General features: G+C 39.3%; 1 protein-coding gene across 5 annotated transcripts in view; it reads right to left on the bottom strand.

The window, feature by feature from the left end:
- Positions 1-14109: 14109 nt before the first annotated feature.
- PXYLP1 (2-phosphoxylose phosphatase 1) overlaps positions 14110-27053 on the bottom strand; it is a 54943-nt gene continuing 41999 nt past the window's right edge. For all 5 annotated transcript variants that reach the window (XM_038183596.2, XM_027464133.3, XM_072042352.1 and 2 more), the window contains 2 exons: positions 18997-19136; positions 14110-16439 (listed from right to left, as the gene is read on the bottom strand). In XM_038183596.2, coding sequence (XP_038039524.1) covers positions 15508-16439; positions 18997-19136 — 1072 coding nt within the window. In that variant the 3' untranslated portion in view covers positions 14110-15507. The remainder of the gene's footprint in view (positions 16440-18996; positions 19137-27053) is intronic.

The following is a 27053-nucleotide window of genomic DNA, read 5'->3' as shown; positions in this document are numbered from 1 at the left end:
TTGCTTTCATGTTGTAGAGAAAGGTTAAATTAAATAAAGGTACTTTACTGTGTGTGCCTATATAACATAGCAGTTGCCATTCAGAGCACATCTTGCTTGTGAAAACAAAATCAGGCAAGGATAGAAATACGGCCCACAAATCAGGTGTTAGATTTCAGGAAGGAATTAATGAAATACACCAGACTGTTACATAAACAGATCCTATGTTCGTTAACAGGCTCTGTAAGTTTGGATAGTCATGAAAGTTAAGTGAAACAGCTATACATACAATATTTTATCTACCTTTTCAAATACATCCTTTCACTAAGATTTGCTGTCTTTGCATTTCTCCAAGCTGTTTTCTGCTGCAACATAACATTAGGAAAAGCAGAACCCAGAATGCTTAAGCCCTGAGCGTAAGATCTTTCTGGCCAGCAGTGATGGGACACCCTCTCCTGGAGAAAAAGACACACTTTCCCTGCTCCCTCAGTCTGAGAATAGGAAACGTGATATTCCTGGTGTATGGAGCCAAACAGCCACAACAAATCTTGACATAATGAAAATAGTTTGGCATTTTTCCCCTTGATACACGAGATTCTTCTGACAAAAACAGTTAGATACACTAGTCTTCAGAAAAACACTCATTCACATTGAGAGAGAGAGAGAGAATGAGGGGAAGAGGTGGAGAGAGGGAGGGAGAGAGAAGTTAGGCTATATTAGAATTACTACAGTAGAAGGCTCTCTAGATCGGTCATGAAATGAATAGACTCAAAGTGAGGTTTTCCACAAGAGAGATCCCACTGGTTGTCCAACTCCCTGCATTTCGAACTAGATCACGTGGAACCTTACAGCATCACCTGTCAGCTGGTTAGCTCCCCAAGCTAAAGAATAAAATAGCTCAGACAGAAATACATGTACAGGGTCATTCCACTTGGCTAAGTCTGAGTCCTAGGCATTTCCTCTTCTCACTTCTTTAAGATGACATGAGTACAAGCCTTTATGGATTATGATCATCTCGTTGATACTTTCATATTTTTGGGAAGCCATATGTAAAATTTATAGATGTTTGCAAATCTCAAAGCGATGGATGCAAGAGGCAACCTGAAAATAATAATTAATATGCTGCTGCCCTGTGGATGAATTACCTTTTAAAAGAAGACAAATAGAGCAGGGATTTGTGGTGCCAATAACCAGCCCTGTGTACGACAGAATGTAAGAGCCTGACTGATTACACCATTCAGAAATGAAATAAATCAATAGCAGCAAGCTCCCAGATGAGCAGCCTGGCCTCCAACATGGCACACTTCCATTGGCAGCAAAATCTTACAGTACTGTGGAGCAAACGCCTACGGAATTCGTCGTGTGCGCTGAGATGACTACCTGGGATGTTGTATGCAGAAAGACGGATGGCTCTCAGGGAAGTTTCTCACCTGGACACTGCTGATTTGTATCTTAATTAGATGTCACCATGAAAAAAAAAAAAAAAGAAAAGCATGGAAGGAAGGAGAAGAGTCACAGCTCAGAGTGGTTGCTGACGTGAATTTAATTTGACATTAGCAATATACTTCTCTCATTTGGAGGACTTCTTACCGCAGCCTTCCTGTGCTATGACATGTTTTTAATAAAGGTACCTCAGTTTGCAGCCCAATGTACAAACAGTCAGCAGAGGTACTGAGCAGGAGCACACTGCCCAGACTGTCTGATCAAAGGGGGGTGATTCCTCACGGCTTGAGGAGTGTTCTGTCACCGTTTACCTCAAGGCAGGAATGAACAGCAAGGGCATGGCACTGCAGCTCCTCAGCAGCCCTTGTAGCCCTCATGAAGCCTGCAGAGAAAATTTCTAAGTTGCATTAAACACAAAGGTTCTCACTGCCCAAGGCAAACTGGAAAACGTTCCCTCTCTCAGGTTATTTGAGCATTCAATAGCTGCATGCAGGCTGAATCTGTCATTTCCCGCTGAGTAGCATCTTGGGGTGTCTGTAGTGCTACTCAAATCAGTTACTGTCCCTCACCACAATGTACACAATGGTTTCTTATAGAAGGAACAGACACTGAATCTAAGGAAAGAGAGAAAGTTACATGAATGTATAACCTACATTAAAGTTCTGATTAAATTCAGCAGTTGCCTTCCAGTCGCTTCAAACAGTTCTACATTCAGTTGTAGCTTGGGGTTTATGAAAGTTCTCAGCGTTTCCATGGCCTAAGCTACAAATGAATGGTTGGGGCTACAAACAGTCAGAACAGAGCTTAATGAGCTGATCCTGGTGGCTTGAGGCTCAGTGAGGTGGGATGCAAGTTGAATACAACCACCTCAGAGATGGATGGTCCCGTACTGCGCAGTTTGTAGGTGCAGACTGGCATTAGGGAAGCAACTGAGGTTCTGGTGAGGAACAGCAGCCAAGACTTCTTCCTGTGACTGACTAAAGCACTTTGACTGTCTAATTTTGGTGAAAGGGCCATCTCTCACCGAGTAAACACACTGGCATTATGGCAGCAGAATCTAATCTCACTTGGTAGCCTCGTGACTAAAAATACAAATACTTTTAAAGGTGATCATAAGCAGGGAACTCAAATTATCATCCTGACCATCTGTGATTTGCATTAATGGGAAGAACCAACACAACAAACCACTATCAGATGAGGGCATAGCACAATTTCTGAGTTAGATGCAAGAAGTTACTGCAGTCTGTAACATTACCAATCCAGTACTACAGCCAAAAATCAGGCTACAGATGTCGGAAGCCCTGTACACTGCTGCATTAAGGGTAGTGTTCAACTCGTAAATCATCATCCACAGAACAGTGAAGACTTATTTAAAAAGAAAGCAATCCAAATCTCTTAAATCTTCTGCGCCATAAATCATAAACTGGCTCTGTGAAAAAAAATTCCTCATAAAAACCTGAAGAGTGTCAGCAGCTCACCATGCAGAGCAGCCCTCTTACATCACAACCTACAGAGAGATACTGGGTAATGTCTGCATTTACAAAAATACCCGCTGTGTACACTACAGAGGGATGGCACACACTTGACATCACCCAGCTGCAGATTACCTGTTTTTTGCTGCCTTTTCTCAATATAGGTGATTAAAACCCTTTTATTCAAGCTAACGGTACAGTGAGAACACAATCTTTCAGAGCTCATGCACGTCTGATCAGTCTAGCAAACAGAAATAAAAAATCACTCCTACATGATTAGAACTGAGATTTTAGTTCACTTACTATGTGATTGAATTATTGATGATGATCTTTTCTAAGAAGAGTTAACCTAAGTTCCTGGACACTGGTCTGATACCCTTTTCAGATGTACAGTGTATTTATATTCTGAGCTTTACCAAAACACACAAGTAACCATAAGGATTTAGCATCCCCCAAAAATTAACTCATTAACCACATCAATGACAAGTCACTCCTCAAATAGTGCCTCATTTCTGCTGACTATTTTATGCTGAAGAATCTTGAAGGGGCTTTGAAAAACGCACCAAAACATTGCATAAGCTATATACACGATTTTACCTTTTACCTGTCTGATGAACTCCAGCACCTGTTTGACACTGAGCAGCGTAACTGCATGGCAGGCGACAGCTCGAAGCAGAACAGCTTTTTATATTAAAACTGCAGGTGGACTTCAGAGCTAATGTAATTACAGAGTCTGGAATTTCATCAGAACACCGGGGTTAAAATTCTTTTCCCTACTTGTTGTAAGAGTCTGTAGAACTTGAATTAATACAGGCTTTCCCTTTAGCCACTCTTTGTTTCAATTGACATTTCTTCACTCATCTGGCAATTTCAGTGGGCAGTAAGGTCACAGAGGAATTTTATTCTCAGTTTGAGCTTCCTGACAGACACTGCATGTTGGAATAAGCTTGGGGCTTTTAACCAAGGTGCAGGTGAGCCTTTTCAAAGGTCTGTTCACAGTTGTGAAGGGGCCCTGCTCATTTACCTACCTTGTTAGCGGCCACCAGGTGGATAGCATGTATCATTTCTTAATGCAAATACCCTGCTGGTGTTTCCACAAAGATTCATTTGAAACTGCCTCTTCTCTTGACACCAAGGAAGCAGAGTCTCATGGCAAAAAGTTTGTTCTTTTGGAACTTACCTGTCTGCCCACACCCTGCAGAGCAGATCAGCAATCTGACAGTATGGGCACAAATCTGGAAATTGCACTGCCTTTATGGATAAACGTCCATTGATGGAGAACAAGAAAAAAACAAGTAGCTCTGGAATTTAAGAAGCTTGGTATCTGTGGGTTTTTGTTGTTGTTGTTGTTGTTGTTTTGTTTTGTTTAATCTCATTTCTGATCAATTCAATTCCAGTGCCTTCAGAACATGCTCTAACTTTCCCTACAGATGAAACAATCTCTTTCCTTCACCTGGTTACATATTTTCCAAGAATTCATAGAAACTTAGAGACTTCGACCTTCCTGTCAAATGTTGCTGAAATCAAGCCAGATTCAGAAGACACCAAGAGGAGATCTCTCCCCAGACTATTGCAGAGTATGATTCCAAAAATTTCACTTCTGCATTAAAATACTACCAATAGACCAGATTCAGTCAAGCACCAGATTAAAGTAAAAAAAAAAATATGTTCTTTTCTTCCACCTAACCAATAAACAGGTGATTTGTGGAGCTGGTCTGCAAGGGTAACAGCAGCACATTGGCATTTAACCAGGCTGAGGAAAACTCTTCAGTAGGAAAGACAGCTGCTGAAAGTGTTTGATAAAAGGCACCTAACTCCCCTCTGCTGGCAAATTCATTTTCCTTTCCTAGCATCTCAAGAAGGTAACAAGCAGTATCTCTGTCTAGCTTTGTACAGATAAACTACACACCTCCCGGGAGTTCCGAGGGGAGCTGAAAAGATGAAAGCTGCAGCAGCTTGAAATTTTAGATCAATATTTAACAGGACAGACTGTAACCTCCTCTTGCAGGGAAGTGTTTTCATTACAGAAACTACTTTCCCTACAGGAAACTTTGCTGGAAAAATGCATAAAGAAACTTTGAAAATTCACATTTAGAAGGGCTTCAGCAAAGAGAGCAGTACATGCAGAGCAAAGTGCACTTTGATTCAAGCATGAATCTGCTTTGACAGATTTAGGAACTTGATGTAAAGCTTTTTTTTTCCCCCCACTGTATACATATTTATGAGAATTCCCTACAAAAAAAAAAAATCATATTTATATACAGACACATATACAAACACGCATGAATTCACAAAGGTAGCATTTGGATTCTGGGAAAATCAAATTTGCAACCAGTTTAAATAAGAAATTCAAAATAACAATTTCTGAAAATGGTGGATCAGAAATGCAATAAGTCATACTAAATTCTGTGTCTGGAAAAGAAGACCCTACGCATAGGCCAATATTTTGAAATTACCTGAGCTGTCAGTGATTTAACAGAAAAATATTTCTACTTCTTTAGAAAGGGAGAAAACAGAGAGAAAAAAAAGTAATGAAAGGTAGCAGGTTGAGACAGCATGGATTTTTTTTTTTCCCCTGAGGAGGTTTTTGGCAGGAACCCTGGAAAGAAATCTACATTTGCACACTCCTGTGGGAACTGAGAGAAACCCCTGCCCTGCCACATTCTGTGGCTTGTTTTGATAGATGGAAAGCCATCATATAGCTGTACATGACCTGAAGACTTTGAAGAAGTGCACAACTTCCGAATTCCCAAGTAGTTTGCCAGGAAACTACCACAAATACATCAGCAGTATTTTATGCAGTGAATCTTCAGAACATATTTTCAGAGAATCAAAGAAAAAGGAAAGGATGAAAGAGAGATATAGGAGATAAATTGGTGATTTATCTCCTAGTTGCAAAACAAAATCAACTGATGCTGCCAGGGACATATTTTATTTGTATCCCTGTTCCTGAAGACACTGAAGGTCTGTGACTTCACCATCCCCATCCCACCAATCCATTCCCCCACTTTGCTAGGCTTTCTCCTGCAATTTTTTTTCTTAAATGCCCAATTTCAGTCTTATTTTGTTTTTATTATTTGTTAGGACAATTATGTCTTGTCCTAACCATAAGGAAAAGATTATTTCCTTCGTTTTCAGGGTTACCATTTTTTGCATTTGGTTAAATCCTTCTCCCCTGTCTCTGAAGTCTATCTCACTCCAGGTTGTTCAATCATATTTTTGAGCCTTCCCATTGTTTCTGAGGTTGCAACTCCAAAAGTGAATGTGCCACTTGAGATAATATCTTAGCAATGCTGAGAAAAGTGAAAGGATTACTCCACACCTTTCGTAGCCAATACCTTTTCTTTAGCATACCATCCTTTCCTCCCTCATGAGTCTCTCCTGCAGTCCACAGGACTATAATATTACTTGGCTCTGGCTCCCTTTCACAGAATCATTGAATGGTTTGGGTTGGAAGAGACCTTGAAGATCATCTGTTCATCTAGTCAGCCCGTCATCCTAAGCACAGAATTTGGCAAAACAGCAGAAGGAGCTACCCTGTTATACCACACCTCAAAAAGGAACACACTTTGAGCAGAAAATCTTGAGGGGAAGGCTATAAGAGAGTTTCTGGAGTCCCCCATATTAATGAAATTCACCAAAAGACCAATGGCCTAGACTTTTTATTTAAGCAATATTTGGGGGGTCAGATTCTGTTTCACCTGCCTTGTTTCATCAGTTTGAAAATATTATCTTGACATGGAAAGTGGAATAATCACATAGAAATCAAAGGACAAGTATTTATTCATTAGCTGCCCACTTAACCTTGAGCAGTTACTGAGGACTGTTTGTTGTTTTTATTGCTAAATATTTACATTTTGTTTTAATTGGTATAACCTCCATAACACTTACTCTTTAAATTATCCATAGAGTCACTTCTAATAAATGTAGATAGGAAAGAAATCTACAAAGATTACACCAGTTATTTTGATTACTTCTTTTAACACCGCTTCATATTGATAAAATAATACATGGAAATGTGCTCGAGAGCTTGAGGAGTGAAGAGAAATTTTGACTGTTTCCATGGTAAATTGAAAGCTTAAGAGAATTAGGATAAAGTTATGGCTGTGTTTCATCCTACCTATATTCATCATCTAAAAGCACAGAGGAGTAGGAAAACCTGACCTGGATTCTGTACTGATTAAATAAAATGCAATTTTAAAGAGAAACTAAAGCAACAGTACATCTCCCATTCCAGAGCAGTAAGTAAATGACCCATTTTGCACTTAGAGCTGAAAGTATTCACAACAAACCATTTATTAACAAAGCCCACCGCCGCATTTGTGGATCAAAACATCCACAAATTAACCACAAACCAACTTCTTTTTTAAATTTCAAGTGTAACATCCAGAAGTATTCAAATGGCTTTCATGACACATTTCAGTTTTGAGCTTTCACATAAAGCGTTCCCTGCACCTGCTGTTTCCAGTTCCCATATTTGACATTTTGTATCTCTCACTTCATTCACATGCTAATGGTAATATTTCTGTTCCCAAAGTCCTCCACACAGCTACTAAAGTACCTTCATGATCGCCAAGGTCAGATGAAATATATATCCACGTTTATAAAGAAACGTAAATTTTTACAGAAGCTGATGACATTCCATCACAGTGTGCCAGTGCTGGTTTATGCTCTCTACAGATACATAAGAAAAATTCTCAGCTGATTAAAAATCAGTGGGGGTGCAACATCAACACTGGACATGAACTCAACTTGCATCCAGATTTTTTGGAGGAAGCAAAAAGGTTGATTGGTTGATTGGGGTGGCAGTCACGTCACAAAGAAGAAATATCTTCTGGGGACATCTCTCTTCTCTGGGATAAGAGATGCTCTCCAGGAGAAAAAAATAAATAAAAAATAAATCATACTTTTTATCACAAATTATAGCTGCTTAGCTGCTAAGATTTTGTTTGTACTCAGTGAGCAAACAAACACACCAACTTTTTGTGAATCCTCAATTTTGTTACTTTCACAACTTAAATGCTGCCAACTTTGTAATGTACTCCATTAAGACATTCTTTTACTATGTGTTTGACACATGAAAATTAAAACCTGGTTGATTGTAGCTTTTTTTTTTTTTTTTTTTCCCCGATTTTGCTTTTTGACAAGACTGTGTCAATCTCTGCAAGGTTACAGTGATGCTGGAAGCCCTGGCAGAGCGGTGGGTGGGCCTGGACCCCATCAGCCTGCCATCACCTGGCAGCCCATTTGGGTCTTGCGGTCCAGCCCAAGGCCAGCTCCTACTTCACTCTCTCAAATGTTGGCAGCTCCCCACGTGCCCTGCAGCTCCTCCGTTCAGGTGACTGTCACCTCATGGCCATTGGAAATGGTGCCGTGGGGTGGGGCTCACGCCAGCGGTATTCAGGCACCAGAGGCCCCTCACAGCACAGGCCCTGTGCTGCCCCTGAGGGAAACCATGGGCCTAATAGCTGAAAGTTTACAAAAATTAAGGGTGACAAGCAGTCAGTCCTTCATGGAGAGGGAAGTTTCAATCCTATCCCATGGTTTCACAGAAATAGCAGGACACAGAGGTATTGCAACAACCATTAACTCCCGTTCCCTGCCAGTCAGAACTCCCGTGCGCTGCCAGAAGCACCACAGAGGCACAATAAGCCCTTGCAATTAACGAGCCCTGTCTATCTGCATGTATTTAAGCTAGCTGCCTTCCTCCTTACAACAACCACTTCAGCATGAACGTCTGGCTGGTTCCATTCCCCTATTAAATGCAAAATATTTTTATCGCTCTTCTGCAAGCTGATGCATTTTAATGTTCTTCCTTACCAAAAACCCAATTACCACATGGCAGACGGAAGGAGAAGTTGTTAATTAACAGGTAAAAACTTTCCATAAACCTACTTAACTGTGGGTTAGCGCCTAAAGTGTTGGGAACACAGCTGAGAGCACAGTAATTGCTGACAAGTGTCATCTCACACCAGCTCTATTACTGTGTAATAGCCATCATTTAAATGCCTACAAAAGAGGTTTCAGCAAAAAGATACCTCTCTGGCACTTGGGATAGGAATAAGAACACATTCAAGACATTATTGGGGCCCACTTGACAGCCAGTGATGTCAGCGGACATTAATTATCCTTCTGTTGCCTGAATTATGCTTGTAGGAATGCAGCAAGAGAGGTACACTGAGGCCTGCTACTTACTAAGGGGTTTTGTTTTCTTTTTTAAAATTGAGGAGACATTGAATTGGTCAAAAGCCTGTCGTAACTAGCATTGTCAAAGGAGAATATTAAATATGCAACCAGTTCAAAATGGAGAGTGAAGTTAGAAACCAGCAGACTGATACCAGTTCATCAGAAACTAGGCCTGGCTGCCTCGCTTTGCTCACCACTTTGAGGCAGACTTGCTCAGGGAAGAAACAATTTTATCACTATTACTGCCATCCTTCCCCTTTTCTAAATCTGCAGAATCACTTTTCAGAACACTCTGGATTCCAAAATTTGGAAGTTTGGACTTGCCAGATTCAGTAGTCTCAGAGGAGCAAGACAGCATGCCCTCCATTTGTCCAGTTGCCGGCCCTGGGCCCTTGAATGTCCCGGTCACCTCACGCCCCGTGTGCCTGCGCCCACTCGCAGACCTCTGTTCTCGTCAGGAGATGACACCTCAGGAACGCAGGCTCCTATGACTTACAGTCCTCAAACCAATTGCCTGGACTGTGTAGGCCTCACGTGCACACAGAATAGAGTCCCCTCATCCAGAAAAAAAATGGTTAGAATTGGAGCTTAATACAATGACAGGACATACTGCAGCGATCAGGCACAGGGCACAACCAAACAAGCGTACTGACCAGCAAATTCTTTTCAGGCAACTAACCCTTTTTGTCCCTTTATTCTCTCCTCTATTTTCTCTAGCTCATTCCTCCTCAAATAGCCTTGCTTCCTCCTTTTCAACAGCCTTTGTTCCTGCCCTACGCATCCCACAACAGGTTTTGTACAATCCAAAGATGCTTTTCTTCTGCTTGCCTGTACCCCAAGTAGGCAGTGACACCCCTCTGGTAGTGAGGTGCTCTACAGAGTCTTTTCTGTTGACTTCATGGTTTCACATCTGGACAATGGGGCTAATCCCTCTCCTGTGCCCGACTTGGGAGTAATCAGTGAACAGCGTGCTGTTTCAGGAGTTGGGGTTCCTCACTTGTTTTATACTCCTGTGTGTTCACAGAGATGAGCCCTTCATCACATAACCTAATAAATATCTTGACTGCAGTGAAAAGGGGATTGTATCTTGGCTCAAGATCCAGATGAACATCTGGAATCTGTAACTTGAAATCCACCTGTCTCCTCCATTCCCTTTCCTCTCTCTATTCATTGAAAGGCTTTGCTTCTTTGGCAATGTTGATGCGAACACTGAGGATCAGTAAAAGCAATATTTAAACCGTCCTTATACTGAGATGAGATTTTGGTATTCTTAGAACAGCCTGCTGTTGTACCTGCTCCGGGGCAGATTCATGTGAGTATAACAAGAGAGACTGTATTTTCTATTTCTGCTATTTCTACTTTTATCATGTTTGTCCTGTTGTGGAAGGGCCTTCAGCAGCAACAGCTTCAGCCCTTAAACCCCCCTCCACTCCCACATTCCCCAATGACCATTTTCAATGACAACTTAAAAGACTGACACAAAGATTTATCCCCCCCACCAAAAAAAATAAAATATATATATATATATATATATATTAGAATGAAATCTGGACTGTCTTAGATTTCAAATGATATCAACTTTTACTCTTTTTTTATTATTATTATTTCCTGATTTTTTTTTTTAATATAAGTGTATGAAGAGCTTTTGACAATGATTTCTCCCCACACACCTCCCCCCCTCCACCCCCCCAAAGGGCATCCCAAATGAATAGCTTAAATGTAGGGCTAAATCACTTCTGAAAATGGCTGTCCAGGAATTTTGGAAACAACAGGCTTAATGGTATTTGTGTTCAGTTTGAAGGAACAACATCCCAAGCAGTCCTCTCAGTTTCTGTGCTGTGAATGAAGCCCTGGGTGAACAAAAACCCTGGCAAGGGAGACATGGGATACTTATGCTAGAAGTGTTTACAGAAATGATCTAAGGTCAATGGTAAGAAGTACGCCTCGATATACTGTACAACCTCTAACAAGAGCCAAGTAAGTGAGGCTAGCCAATTGTTTAAATGTCAGTTCTAATATATTTGGTTTTCAGTCAGTGTTTTTAAGAACCTCAGAGGGGGTGTTTCTTCGGAAGTCAACACCTGCCTGGAAATGGCTCAGCAGTGCAACCTGCACTGGTTACTGCCTAGCAGAAGGATAAGAGGAGGATTTTCCCCCTTCTCTTCTCTGCAGCAGTAGCTGACTCTTCTGGCTTCAGAAGTCAGGCTGTGGGCCAGCACAGGACAAGCCTAACTGCATAGACACAATGTGCTGGGCCTGATGCATGATGGATCCCTATGGATGCCAGTCTTTCTACTGTATTGTGACACTAGTCACAAATTTCTCAGAAATTGGAGGGGTTGGGAGGAGGAAAGGATGGCTATTCCCTAATTATCCAAGGGGAAAGTGAGGCTAAAGGGAGAATCAAGAGCTGAAACACACTGCCATCAATAAATCTACGGGTGGTCTCTAACAAGGAATACACAAATACAAACTAATTGCAATGTGTCAAGGGAAAGACACCATTGATAGGTAAAACATTCACATTCATCCTGCTCCATGGAAGGGAATGCTAACTAAAAACATCTCATCAAAAGTACGAACAATACTTACATTACAGTGCTGGTGACAGTGGAATCAACCACAGAAAGACAGAAAATCCCGGTAAGAAACACAGCAATCCATTGCTCACATGCACAACAGACAGCATTTCAGTTGTATGATACCTTGAAGCTTACCACAGAGAGATAGGGGCCATTGTTTTGATTTGTTCTCATGCTTTAAAGATTATAATGTTAGTTGTGATGTGAGAAAGGGAGAGGGGGAAATGGGGCATTGACTACATGCTAGCTTCTGTTAGAACAGCTAAAGACTGCATGGAAGAAGCAGTCAAAAAGCTCTGTCCCTCAGTGTACTAAGTCTTGTGCCTCAGTTTACCACCCTGGAAACTTAAAAAAAAAAAAAAAAAAAAAAGTAGAATTCATTTACCTGAGATATATGTTCTGAATTGCTGCATCTCATTACATATTTATGCCATAAATAAGATAAAAAAATGAGTAAATAAGATGCCATAAATCCACATTACTGTTAGGTCATAAAAGATCAGAGAGAATCTAACTGGCTCTTCTATTTCTTTCTTTCTTTCAATTGTTTTAAACCTAAGTTCTCTGCAGGAAGAGTCCAAATACTGTCAAGAACAGTTGTGCTTCCAAGGCAGCAGTGGAACTGATATTGACTGTGCAATTCAAAGCCTGTCATATCCCAGCTACTTGAAAAATGACACAGCACACACACGTGGCATGGCTCCTTTCATGTGGAAAAGGGAAAGAAATCAAACCACAAGGCAACCAAACCACCAGAGACCAAAACAGCAAACTGTCAGGGAAACATTCTGCTTTATAATCCCATACACTATCAGCTTTATTAACTTCAAAATTCACTCTGCTGAAAAGAGTAGGGCTGAATGGAATACACGGGGCAGTGAAGCTGTACTGGCCTGGAGAATACACTTAGGTTCAGCAACATGACCTACTTAAAATAGCTGTCACAGTTAATATTATCCCCACTTCACCCCACAAGGTTTTGAGCATCTTGTATAAATAACTGTCCACTTAAGAGTGGAAAATTGAGGCCTCTTTTTCAGTCTGCAGGATGAAAGCCATCTGCAGCTTATCTGTTGTTAACTCTACTTTTCCACTGTGTTGCAATTTCAGAGCAAACACATGTGTCTTTTTGTTTGTTTGTTTGTTTTTCCCCTTGGTTAATTCACATGAAACCATTTTTGTGTAACAGAAACTCCACGAGAGGGCACCCTATTTCTTTCTTTCATCAAATCTCTCCGACAGCATTTTCAGATAACTTTGTCTGTGTTACTACTTTGCACCCAAATATTTTGCATTTAGATGCCTTCTCAGACTCTCCTAAATAAAAAATACAAAATATGAGAGCTCAAAGCAAGTAATTTGGCATTCCCAACGTTGAGGGAATATTTAAAACTGAAGCTTTCGTAACTACCAGAACTGAAACAGAAGGCAAAATACAGGACTGCACATCAGCTCTGCACTGAACACTTCCACCTCCTTAAACATAGCAGAATTTTACACGTAAAAAAGAAGCAAAGCTGAGAAAGACAGAAATGAGAAATGAAATATCAGTTCTCATTATCCTCCAAGGATAAAGAAAACTCTGGCAAGAGCATGGCAATCGGTGCATTTTTGCTGTCCTGCAGAAAAGCTCGGTATGGGGAACAGCTGCAGTATCCATCAATATCCAGCATCTCAGGGCTTCTTTGAGCTCTAAAGTAAGAAATCCATCCAAACTCACGTACACTCCAGCTTACGGCTGCATCTCAAAACCCCTATAACAGACAAAGGGAATTTTTCTGCACAGGGAAATGAAAACAAAGCACTTCTGTGGTCTGTCTTCAGATGAAGTGATGCTGCTTCTACCTCAGGCTTTTGAAGGTAACAGCTTCTGCAGATGCCAGTTTTGGTAAGGACTCAAAACTGCTAAAGAACAGATGTGAAACACCAATAGCATGCCTGTGGTAGTATTTTCTGCACTTCAGCATCATTCCTATAAATGGCCACCAAAGAGCATCAGAGTTCCAACAGGTAACACTCTGAAGAGCTAGAGCTGCCTTTTGCAGACAGCTCTAAAATTCTTTGGAGCATTTGATGTTTATTTTAGACAAATGATCTAGTTCACAATTTATACAAAAGTGAGCTCAACTTTAGTATTTTCTCTTCCTGTTTGCCCTCCAGCACACAATCACAATGATTACAGTCAGTCCCTTATAGACAAAAAGAAAACCTTTTCAGAAGTTATACATTTTAATGAGATAAAGCAGACTCAAATTTGCTATTGTCATTTCTAATTTGATATTGATGAAGTATTCACCTGTTTCTCCTCAGATTGGGAACCGGAACATATGAAGCGCTACAGTGAGCCAATGCAGATGTTACTGGCACTACAAGCAGCTTAACGAAATACACTTAAGCTTGTTATTGCTAACAGCTAAGGAAATCAGAATAAATATATCACACGAGTATACAAAGAGTCCCCAAATTTTTATTTAAAGAAACATGTTCAAATACAGCATTGAAAACAGAGTGGAATACCAACAGTTAGAGAACCTATGCTTAATTACGCTTTCTTTGATAAACTAGCACCACTGAATCACAAGTCACAGACTAAATTATTTCTAGATGTGTAAAAAACCTCCAGAACTATAAAATTTCTAAAGCGTCTATTAAAAATTGGTTCTCAACTTACTACTCCTAAAGAGATGAAATTGGTTTGAATACAAGTTTTCATACATACTCGTTGCTCAAGTTACCCATAAAAGACAGTTTATACTTAAGTCTGCACATCCTGATCAAGGGAAAAAAAAACATCTAAAAGTCAGCTTTTCACAGCTCTTTACAAACTGAAGTAGTAAGAAAGTTCTACTGTGTTATAAATACACACAGTGCAATATGTACAACTCTGATCATACAAAATAAGAGCTTCCTAGTCCATAAAAATACTAAGTCAGCTACAAAATTCTTAGTGTTTAGCCAAGCTGTCTCAAGCAGCCACTATATCAAATTCCTAAAACTGTTTTGTTTATAGCGCAGCAGCTTGAGCACGTTCACAATGGGAAAGAGCCCAACACTTCCCTGTAAGACTGATTTATAATGCTAATTTCCCACTCAGATTTAGCAGTAATGTTAGTGTTTGCTATCTACTTCATTGCCACAAGACCTTTACATATTTCTAGATTGTGTTTGAACTATTCAAAGTGCTGAAAGTGCAATCAATAGAGTTTTGCACACATTTTCCAGTACACCCTTCTCTGATACAGGTAACGGAAGTCTAGTATTTGTAGGTCTGTGAGGTCAAAAAGGCACACACTTATTTGTACATGCTCAGGTATGTATGCACAGGTAAACAGTTTGCTTTAAAGACCTGTCCCTAAATATTAAAATGCTTCTTTTGAGTAGGGAGCTTTAAGAATATCTTACAAGGGGTTTAACACAGATGCCTGGAATTTTATAAATATCCTGATACAGCTGCTTAAAATGATTGAAAGTTGATGGTAAAAAAAAAAAAAATTCTTGTTTTTAAACTCCTGGTATCCAAGTATTGCTCTGGAATATAGAGAAAATCAGTCTGTGCTCTCTCAGTCTATCAGAGAAAGTCCAAGGCTACAGTAACTCATGTGGTTTATCGGGTTCATGACAGTTAACACAGCATATGTGAGCATACACAGACATAGCACTCCCTCAATATTTGTTCTTCTACTGGAGACCATCTACAGTTTGAATTAAAATAAAACTATTTGAAGAAGGTTTCAAGCAACATCCTTTTGTACTTACAGGTACAAGAAACAACAAGACCAAACTGTGCCTCAACTGAAATACAGACTTTCACTTAAACAGAAGTTAAATATTTTCACTTTCCTTGCCTACAGTGGTCTTCTACGACACGCATCATAATAACTAGTGCTGTTAAAAACTAAAAACATATCCCTCTTGACAAAGCTAACAAATTTTTCTAGTGGGCACATTGGCTTGCTGGAACGTTTATAATAATCCTTGCAAAATGAGGTCTGGAATGTGACATCAGCACCATTGTACAGGATGCGGATAAAGTGTTCTTTGGGTCTCTTCCCATCCTGCCACAGCTCAAAAACTAATCTGGCAGCGAATCGTGGAAATCTGGCCTCTGTAATGCCCAAGGCACTAAGAACAGGTGACAACGTGACATCATGTGCAGAGTAAAGAACAAATACTTCTTCTTTCTTGCCTTCTGCAATACGCTGCAGCCGATTAACAGTCTGGTTGAGAAGAGGATGAGTGGCCAATAGTGCATACAGGAAATAAAGTTTCTTTTCCTGTCGTTCTCTCTCATCCTCCAACTGATGTCTTTTGATTACTTTGAAGTGTTCCATACCAATGCAGCCAGTTTTGGTACAGGGAAAACTGACATTGTGGCAAAAATAGCACAAGAGAGAATCTATTGGGTTAGAAGCTCTCAGCTGCCTCGTGGGAATGCCAACTATCTTGGCCATATCCACGTATATCTTCTCCAAATCATTGTTCTTCACCCGTAAACTGTACTGCCTGCGCTGTTCCTCTTCTAGGTAGTGGTTTCGCATAGGACAGTCGCAGCTTCCAGAACAAAAAATGGTGCTCCACTGATGCCTCATGTAAATTTTCTTCCAGTCAAAATCTGGCAAAAAACTGTAGAGCAGCGCCAGCGCACTCTGCAGGGTTCGACTCTTTCCCGTTGTCTCCAAGTACAGCTGTTTTGCTGTCCAGTCGCTCAGAAGCAGTTTATGTTTGTTTATATAAATTTCTCGCAATAGTTGTCCATTTCGCAAGTGCTGTACAATGCCTGAAAGAGAATTTTAATTTTTATTAGTTAAAACACATGATTACATTCTTCTGAGTTTTAGAGGAAATAAAAATACCGTTATTGTCCTACTGTTAAATGCATGGTTAGTTAACAAGTCATGAACTGGACTTAACCCGTGCTCGACTACTATGAAAACCACAGGAAATGAGATACATGCTATTCTTTCAGTATCTCTTGGACTCTAGGAGCTAATCTAACATGCAGATAGAAAAAGCTAGTTCCATAAAATTAGCTTACAACTTTAGCAGTTTAATATTTGTTCTTTGGACTAGAAACACAGGACTAAATGGATGTACCATGACTATAAAAATAGGACAGTTATGACAGTAGATCCAGACTGCACCTGAGTCAGCTTTCCAGACAGGCCATGAATGCTGGGCTCCCTGCGCATTTATAGGAGGCAATGGAAGTACCAGCAGGCAGGAAATGAACACACAGAATGTAAACCAGCGTACAAACTCATAAAACTGTACGGTGAGGTGTGGCAATGGCATCAGGCTTCCCCATCTTCCTTCAGGAAGTATGCAAATTGCTTGGGAGTTCTTTATTAATGCTTCGGCTTTCCCCAGCTGGAATGGAGGAGGGCATATATCCTTCTCCCACACCAAAACCCTTACTCCAGAATACACCTTGCTTGTATTATTCTCTCACAGCAGCCAACAAACATATCTGAACCCTTTACACACCAGACCATTTGTATAAATTTCTCCAGGCAATAGGAGTCCCAAATACTACCTCAGTCCAGCTGTGCACAGTGATGAACCCCGTTTCACATGCAACCTGCTATGTCAGTGGGAGTTACTTAGCAATCTCACAAGACACCTCCTGAGGTCACTTTGCAAGACTTAACACTGATGCCTAACAGGTATTTCCTCTAGAGGGGCAAGAGAACATGAGGATTTGACAGGCATTTTTTGGACTCAAAAATATAGGGGAATCTCTGAAAGACAACTAGCAAGAGGGAAATGGTAGTAACCCCCAAAATCTTCAACACTGATTTCATTCTGTCTGGTCTCTAAATCTGTTGACTACTCAGATCCATTGCAATATGCTCCTTCAGTCACTAGTGTACTTAGAAAAATAGACTAACAGCAACGTGTGGGATCAAACGGAACAGACCCATGTTAAAATTGAAAAGGTGCAGGATAAAAGTACCATTAATGCAAAGTTTCACGTACATAACAGAAGAGAAAAATCAACGTATGATTAACCCTTTTCACAATCACATTTCTGTCCAGTTGTGCATGAGTTATATTTCTTCATGCTTATGGGCAAGCACTTGTTATTTCTGAAGCACTAGTGAATACATTAAGAAGAAGAAGAGCAGCAACCAAATACACTGACTTTGACTTTTATCAGTTCAGCTGGTTATTCTGGGTAGAAAATATGAACAACTCTGAGCTGTGTAACATCTGCAAATCTGTTTCTTAAGGAGTTATTTCTATACCTCTCTCATTCTTACCTTTTGTTCCCTTCATATTTTTCATCATCTGCTGACAGCAGTCCCAGATCCTTCCCAAATGCCCCTTTTACCACAGCCCTGCTCCCAGTCTGCCTCTCCAGTCCCAGCCCCCTTGTCCCTTTCACTAATCCCAACAGCCCAGCACCACAAAAACCCAAGCTCTTCACGTGCTTCCTTCTACGCGCTCCTCTCCCTGACTGCAGCACTTCCAGTTACCTCCCATCTCCCTGCTCTCTTGGTGTGGACAGACTGCATGAAGCACACATTCACTAGCAGAGGTCAGCAGCCTCTCTCTCAGCAGTACTGAGGAAGTCTCAAAGCTTTAAGTGCTGGCATTTCTACCCTTTCTCCCAATAACTAAGTTCATCAGGAATGACAGATATAAGTGAAAAACTCCATTTTCCTGTGGTAAAAATATACATAAAGAGGCCAGAAACCAGCAGCCCAACAAATATCAGCTCAGCCTCCTTAATGCTCTTGAAACTTTGTATAAAGCTAAGGAGGAAAAAAAACAAAAAAAACAAAAGCAAAAAAAGCAAAAAGCACCAGATGTTAAAAATAGTTATTCTCCTTCCCTAATACAACCATCAAATTTGTCTGCTACATCTGAATCTCTTGCAGTGGACAAAGTCACATCACAAATGAAAACTGGCAACCAAGTGTTCCAGTGCCCTTCTGACTCACTAACTCATCAGATTACCAGGTCTTCCTCAGGAGGGATCGAGCAATGTCATTTTTCACACGGGTGACAAAGCAATTTTGTGGTGGAGGGCAACATCAATGAAAGTTGCTGTAACTTGTTAAAAATAAAGTTAGAAAAGATGTCAAGGGTGATCAATCTGTAACAGAACACAGGCAGGCTACATGATAATGCTCAGTTTCTAGAACTGCCACTACTTTTCTGGTAGAGTTTAATACTTTATTCATACCCCAGCAAAACCTAGGCTATGACCAATATGAGGGGCTTCCCACAGAAAAGCATTTATTTCAATATGAAGAAAAATAAGAGAGATGGTTTCAAGTGGACTGTATTTACAGAGCAGAGGGAAATGTAAAGCTGATGTGGAAACTTACCCGTCTGCGTAAGCTCTCCCATCTCGCAGAAGGAATGGCTAGGGTAACGAGGCAGGCTGCTGAGGGTACCATCCATTTGGGCTGCAGACCCTTTGGACATGTGTTTGATGAAAGCTTCCAGCTGAGGATGAGAGGGTTTCCTAAAGAGGTAAACCAAAATGTGAAAACTTCCAAAAGCATATGGAAAAACAGCTCAAAGAGTGAAATATTCTAAGAATGTCAGCTCAGAAATTTCATGGTGAGATGTTATTTCCCACTGAGACAACATCTGCTCTTACTCAAGACTTTTGCAGGCATGCAGAAGAAATCTAACCACTTCATACCAAAGAGTTATGGGGAGACACATGTCTTGGCATGTTAAAATTATGATACCTTTCAGAATTTTTTTTTTTTTTGAATTAAGTAACACTTCTGTGATTTTTTAAAATTTAAATCCTTGGGGGCAAAAAAGAACAAACATCCAGTTTCTTTAATGACACAGTCAAAAGCACTAACAATCTAAAGGGGTTCAACTAACCAGTACTGTAAGTAGGCGATCTTGTGGGAATTCTCAAGTTTTGTGACATACAATGCTGACTACAATCTCAGACTTCAAGCTTCAAATCGAAAAGCATGTAGCCTCCTCAATCACACAAAACCTGCAAAGTAGTGTCCAGTGGCACCAACTGAAAATAGAGCCCACTATTTTGGGGGTTGTACTACTATCCAAGAAGAAAGAGTCCAGCACTGCTGGACACCTTAAGTGGATAAGATTAAATCAAACTATGTCCTAGGTTAAGAAAAAAATATTTATGGACTACTTAACATAGCTAATTCACACAGCCTCCATGGTTGATAATTGATAAAACATTATAGAAAATTAGAGATAAAGAGATGAATCTGATGAAACAGCAATACCAAATTGTCAATTTTATTCAACCTTGTTGAATACATACTACTTCAAAAGCAGTAATTAAAATTGCCCATACGATCAAACCGCATTCTGTGAATGTAACTCAGACTTCTGACTACAGACGTGAATACCATCTCATTAATGGCAACAAAATTTTTCAAATCCACTACGCTGCAAGCCCCTGTGCAAGCACTCCATAAACATCCATTCCGTCTCCCCTACTGCCAACGCTGCGTCTGAGCAAAAAAGCACAGCTTAGGCAGAACCACCCCCCTGCATAGTCCTAGCACATAACACAACTTCATTTCTGCATTGTTCCTCAAACACAGGATTTGCTAAAAAGAATGTTATGAGAAAAATATACATACATACATATATATATATTTGCCTCTTTAAAATGCCTCCTTCACACCTTAAAAGAACAAAACAACAAAAAACAGTACTTTGAGCCTTTGCTAATTTGACACTTCAGCAATGACCCAAGGAACCTGGGAACACAGAGTACCAAGAAACCTCTGTACCTGGCCAGTGCCCCAGACAGCATGGCACGTCATCGGCACAGTCCTTGGCAGGACAATGCAGCAATGTGACCACTTTGCCCCTTTTTGCACACGCACAGATAATCATTGCAGAAAGCTGGCTTGCCTGACGCAGCTTGATAGAGACTGGGAAGAAAAGGCTATTGCTGAGCTCCATAGCCTTGCCCTGAGAATGCTGGATTTTCACCCCTGTATTTGAGTTTATTGATTTTAATGCAAAAGTAATAACAACAACTGACTGTAAATGCCCCCACAATGCAAGGAAACGATACAATTGGAAAAGAGGATACAAGCAAAAAGTCCAGGTTAACTCACTGAAATAGAATCCAAGCCATTGAAAGCATGTTTAAGACCTCCTGAACTGTTTTGCAGCCTTCAAATACAAGATCGACTCCAGTTTGTTGGTGTATGGTTGTGCTTAAAATGGCATACGCAAAAAATGCTCCAAACAATGCAATCAAGAGGGATTTAAACTGAAAATAATCATAATAATAAAAAATCTGACCCCACTGTCACAACAGAACTTCACCTAAGCAGTGTTTCATTTGTTAAAAGTCAACACTTAAATTTGACAAATAATTGAAAATGCATGACTTAAGTCCCCAGACAACAACACATGTAACATTGTACTTTAAGACTATCTTTCCCCACCCCAGTTGAATACTGTATTATTCCTTTTTCATCTCTCCTCTCTGAAGAAATGTTCTGTGTTATCCACACACAGGCAGAGGTACACAGCCACCTCCTTACTCTCGTGCAGAACTAAATCAGAAACAGTTCAGCAATCCATTTTTGCCCCAGATGGTTGCCATTTTAATTGGACTTTCATCCTGAACAGTGATCTGTTTTTGTTTTTTTTTTTTGATGTTGCTCACAAGAAAATTGGAAAAAGTTTTTTTTTTTAAATTTCCAAGTAATTTGGAAAAAAAAATAAAATAAATTTTGTCAAAGAACTTTTACAGCTGTCGAGGCTGTATATTTATTTCTCACATTCACAATTTGATAGAAATATGTTCTGTTTTGACTCAGATCTAAAGAAACTTCCTGAACTACAGAAACCACAAGAGGGAGCAACACAACTACGAAAGTATAAGTAAGTGTCTGAATATCTTGGTCCTGATGAATTTTGATTCCATGCTTACATAAAAGCCAACAGAGAATCTCTTAAATGAGAAAGGACCTACTACAGAGCTATGCCCACAGCAAGTATATACAGGACATCTCATACAAAACAGTCCTTCATTCAGCAGAAAGGTAGGCCTTTGAAACTGTCGTCTTACCATTCTATAAAACTTGAATTTGCCAGTATTTAATTTACCTTCAAGAGAGAAAAGAAAAACAACAACAACAAAAAAGGACAACTATCAAACTTACAAACTTCTTGAAAAGAAAATGTTATTTTAAATTTTGGTACAACTGCCAATAAGACAAGGGTTAAATGAACAAAATGAGAGGAAAACATTCAAAAGTTTGGGATTTCTTTAAATCTTTTTTTTTTTTTTTTTAACTTCAAATTAAAAGGAAAACCAGTCAAATTATATTTTAAATTCACAGCTGCTTCTGTATAGTATGATTTTAATAACCCAAAAGGAGATTAATACTTGAGAAGCCATGTAAAAGGATTTGTTGCCTTCTGCATCAGTTGAGGCTTCCTATTGTACAAAGCACACATTACAAAGCTTAATCCAGTTTCCAGATGTGAATTTTAAAAACAACTTCTTGGGCATTTTGCTATTTTCACAGCCCAGCAGTGAAGAATGGAAGAATTAAGTTGAGAATATTAGATAAATCCATTAACAAATGTCTTTTTAAGCTTATACAGATACAGCACATCTGTGGCTGAACAACAGAAAAGTTTAGATTTTTTAAACTTTGCATTTTGTATAGCTATAAACATGATCAAAATGTCAACCACTTTTCCTTATTGTTTTACCTAATTAGCAAGTTCTGCAAATACACGCATGAGAAAACAAAACAAAACAAAAACAACACAAAACACAACAAAAACTGCACTATCCATCATTCTGCTTCATTTGCTGCTTAGGTTACAAAAACCTGCATTTTACTGGAACCAGACCTAGACCGATGAAAATCAGCACTCACTTGTGGGAAGGAAGAACAAAAAGATGGAAGAAAATCATTTATCAGTGCACTGCAAAAAGATCACTCTAAAAAGTGTCAGGCAAGTCCAACTAGTATCCAGAACTTGATAAAATTTACATTCCAATGTATTAATATAGCTTTTCATATATGTATGTAGATGCAAGTTGCTTAACTTTATAGCTTTTTTTTTATTTAAGTGAGCACAAGTTAAACACATGCTAGCAGAAACAAATTAAAAAATTGACCATTAGGCACATTTCTGTACACAAAATAAAAGCTTACTACTTGTTAAATATATTTAATGGAAAAAAAAAAAAATCAGACAACAGAAGTACGAGCCATTCTGCCTGAATGGGACAGACATCTCAGGCTGTAGTACACTTCTGTTCCTAATGTCATTGTCACATCTGCAACACAATTCTGAATACACCAGCAATTCTCCTGATTAACCGCATAAAGCTGAACAAACAATCCTTGCTGTTAAGAAAAATAATTTTTTGTTGTTATTGTTGTTGCTGCACCACTTACTAACTAACAAATGACTCCCCATCCCCACCCCAAAATTTCCCCTTTATCCAGAATACGAATCCTGCTGTTGCACTGGCCAATTTACCGATGCCGCAGGAGACAGAGTATCTAGGCAACACAGCTCAGACTGCTGGGACCGTCTGAGCTGCAAGCAAAGAAAATTACTCAGTTGTATAGTTGAAAAGACTGAAATATCCTTAAAATTGTATTCCCATATAAGTTATAAGAAAATAAAAGTGGACTAAAAAGACACCTACTGTAATTTGCTGGACACTATGACAGTAAATTTCTGCACTCGTATGAATACAGTAAGTATTTCAAATTTTGTCAGAACAGGGAATGGCTTATTATTTAACATCACTAGTAATAGCCATACATTTTCCTGGTTTTGAACTTTTATTTCCTATTTTTCACAAATGTTAAATTGCCTTTTACTTCATTATTGCATAAAAAAATGTTTATCTGTAACAAAACTGAGGATGTTATTTTTTGCTTGAATATTAAATTCACCTTGTCTTTTTTTTTTTTTCCTTCAAGTAAACACTGGACAGTAGATCCCAGATTTAACAGTGTAGTTTTCACACACTAGCCTTAACGTGGACCAATATTTAAACCCTTATTCAACATTTAAGTATCTTATTTCGTAAAGGTCTTAAAAAGCTTTAATATTAAAATATGACATCATCTCCTCATTGCTACACTGGAGCCTGTGTAAGTGAAAAGAAATCATACTGTACAACTATTTGAAGTACATATGTATTTCTGCCAGCAACTGAGCTGACATCCTTCACTGAGAAATTCCTTTTTCCTTGAGGAGTTCAGATACAAAAAGGGACTTATTTCTTTTTTTCCTCACGAGAAGCAAACGCTGACTTGCTGGTTGCTCTGAATTAGCACAGCAGAGCCAGAAATACAGTACCAGAGTGAGCATGTGTGCATGACACCTCAAATTCTGCTATGGGATTTTGTATGACTCCACCATCACAGCATAAAATAAGCATCCCAGAAACATACATGCAAACGCATTTATTGCGTCCATTACATATGTGCAGAGGTCTGAAACTGAACTCCTGCAGCTCAACATACTGTACATTCAAACATACCGCAGAGCAAAGCCTCATTGCTTGCACAGCAGCAGAGCAGCTTTGTTACAGGATACTTTTGCCCTCCTCCAGCCCCATTGAAAACTCCAGTGTCACTCTTCAGAAACTGCTACAGGAGCCAGTGGGGTTTTCTGCCCCTAGATAAAGTGGTGCTCAGACTGTTTGAGTGCATGGAAGCCTTTTTTGGTAGAACCATTTCTCCAAGCAAAGGTATCTTTGTTTAATAAGTAAATAAATACAACTTAAAAATATTTAAAAAAAAAATCAGCATGAAGACAAATGTCTGATTTTCCATCACCTATGCCAGACTGGAGTTAGTTCACTGAGCAAGAAGAAAACAGTCTGTGCTTCTCAGGGCTATTTGTCCCTGGACCACTCGAAAATATATTACCAATGATTTATATTGTCTATTTGTGAAAGTTTTTCATCCATTGTAATCCTTTCACATTCTTTCCTACCAAAGCTATTGGAGCACTAAACCACAGCCTTATTTCTATTGTGTATAATGAAGTACAGTTTAAGCCTTGTTTCAAATGTGCTGTTCAACAAACCACAGCATTCAATCTGTCCTCTGACTCATTAAGCTTAATACTCCTTTGAACCACCTACAAATTTGAGGCTACAGATCTATGAAAATTGCAAGGTTAATCTAATTAAGATGAAGTACGGTCTTTAAGAAACAGATGTGGAAAGATATTATCTTGACAAGACTACATGCAACTACAGTTTATTTTTTAATAATTTCACAAAAATTGAAGAGTGGCACAAATAATATAACCTCACTACCATATCAGGTGCTACAGATAGACAAAATACATTGGTCAAGGTTACGATTAAAAGAGTGACTGCAATAGAAGACTAATTATTGAGACCAATTGCTAAACAGTCATTTATTTAAAAGCTAAAATGGAATAGTTAATCCAACAGAAAATGACCAGTTAGCAGATTATGGATGCTTATCAAAATTGAGGAGAGGTAATCTTTTTATTCTTCTTACCTCTGTTACTGCACAGTGCTGTCCTCTGACAGCACTGCGCTCTGCAACTGTGCAGGAGATCTACGTGCCTCAGCAAAGAACTTGTGGTCGTGGACATGATCACACTATAGATTTTTTTCCCCATAAGAAAATCTCATTTATCTATGCAAATGTCACTTTTTTTTAAAGCAAACATAGAATTTGCAAGAGCTAAGAGGACCAATCTTCTGACAAGGAGCTGCAGAAACCTCAGCATGTCCGTCACTGGGCAAGTAAAGGGACGCAGCTTCTGACAAATGACCATCACCTCTCCGTAGTTGTGTCACACCAGATTGCGTCTGCTAACTGCACCAAAAGCAAATCCATTTGCTCCTCCACTTAAAAGGCAAAGAAAAATATTTTTGTAACTCCAAACAAAAGCTTTCTGTGAAGTTTTCTGTGCCTTCTGTGAAGGTCAAGTAGCCAAAATAAGTCTTAGTCAGAGGACTATACTGTTTCTCTTTTAGAATGTAAGTGAGCCACTAAAACTAACAACGGATTACAGTAGTCTGCAGAAGAGATCCTAAAGACAGCGTTAGTATTTGGGGGGGGGGGGGGGGGTGTTTATTCACAGAAGTCGTGCAGCTTGTACATTTTTATACCAAACTCTCCAGTGTTCTGGTCTACTTCACTCCTCTTCCGAGTCTTTAGAGAAGTCAGAAGAGGCCCTGAGATCTTTCTTCACCTGACTGTGGTCTGGTTCATGCTTTGACCTCAATCCACGTAAAATCCTCACCTGCTTTAGCTCACAATATACTACTCGCCTCTCTCATACTTTCCTCTTTCATTTCTTGGCAGTTTCAAGACATGTTCGTATTGAACCTGAAATTCAAATATTTGTTACTAAAACTCGAAGCACATGACAATTAACCCAGCATACTATTAAGTTATAGCAGTCCTCTGAAATCGTTTTTAGCATTTTCAAGAAAACATTTCTTCTCTATCTCAGATAAAAACCTGAGAGAAGACACATAGTGTACCTGTTATTTCTAACACTCAACACATAAGGTACAAAGGGAAGGGAAGTGGGAGGTTAATTTATTCCCTCAAAATCAAACACCACAGTAAACAGATTTTCACTAACATCACTCTAATACTTTTCTTGGAGGGTGGGGGGAATATATGTATTATTCAGTTCCCCTTGGAAATTTACATCGAGAACAATGGAAATAATATTAATTGAAGTTTTAGGTGGAAGGAATCTCCAAAGCATTTAATCCATTTGCTTATATTCATTCCACACTTGTATGTCACAATCCATAATTCGCAAAACCCAAGTGTGACCTCAAGTCTATTCTGCATATCCATCAAAAGTCCATGGGGCTGTAGCATAATCTGGTTAATTAATGAATTCCATCAGCTGAATGCCAAGTCGAATAAAGAAGTATGCTGCTCATATTCAGCCTGTTATCTGGAACTAACATACAGAAAGCTTAAACAAGCCAGACTTTTAATCAGACATCTCAACGTAATTATAGAGCATAAAGAAACCTCCAGTTCAAAGGTAGCAATTCTATACCTTGTAATACTCTCAATATAAATACATTTACAATCAAACACCAAATTTACATCATAAAGGGATATAAGCCTAACAACCAAACACAGCAAATAGTTTCCTGATGTTAAAATAATAAATATTCCATCAAAATAATGATAGAAACCTTAACAATTGTATCTTTATTCAGAAAGGTCAGCTTTAACCCATCAGGAAACAATGGTACAGAGCCAACTCCTTTAATCTTTCTGCTGTCCTTTCAAAGTCAGCCAGGAGATTCATAAACTTTGTTCTCAAGGAGACAAAGTCTTTTTGTTCTCTACTCATTTTTACTGGTGGCGCATGGTAGTGGATATATGACTTGTACATTGATCTTCTCATG

The sequence above is a fragment of the Anas platyrhynchos genome, chromosome 9 (genome assembly GCF_047663525.1).
Source record: "Anas platyrhynchos isolate ZD024472 breed Pekin duck chromosome 9, IASCAAS_PekinDuck_T2T, whole genome shotgun sequence".
NCBI lineage: Eukaryota > Metazoa > Chordata > Aves > Anseriformes > Anatidae > Anas > Anas platyrhynchos.
The sequence above is the reverse complement of the archived record's forward strand: the minus strand, read 5'-3'. Positions and strand labels throughout refer to the sequence as shown.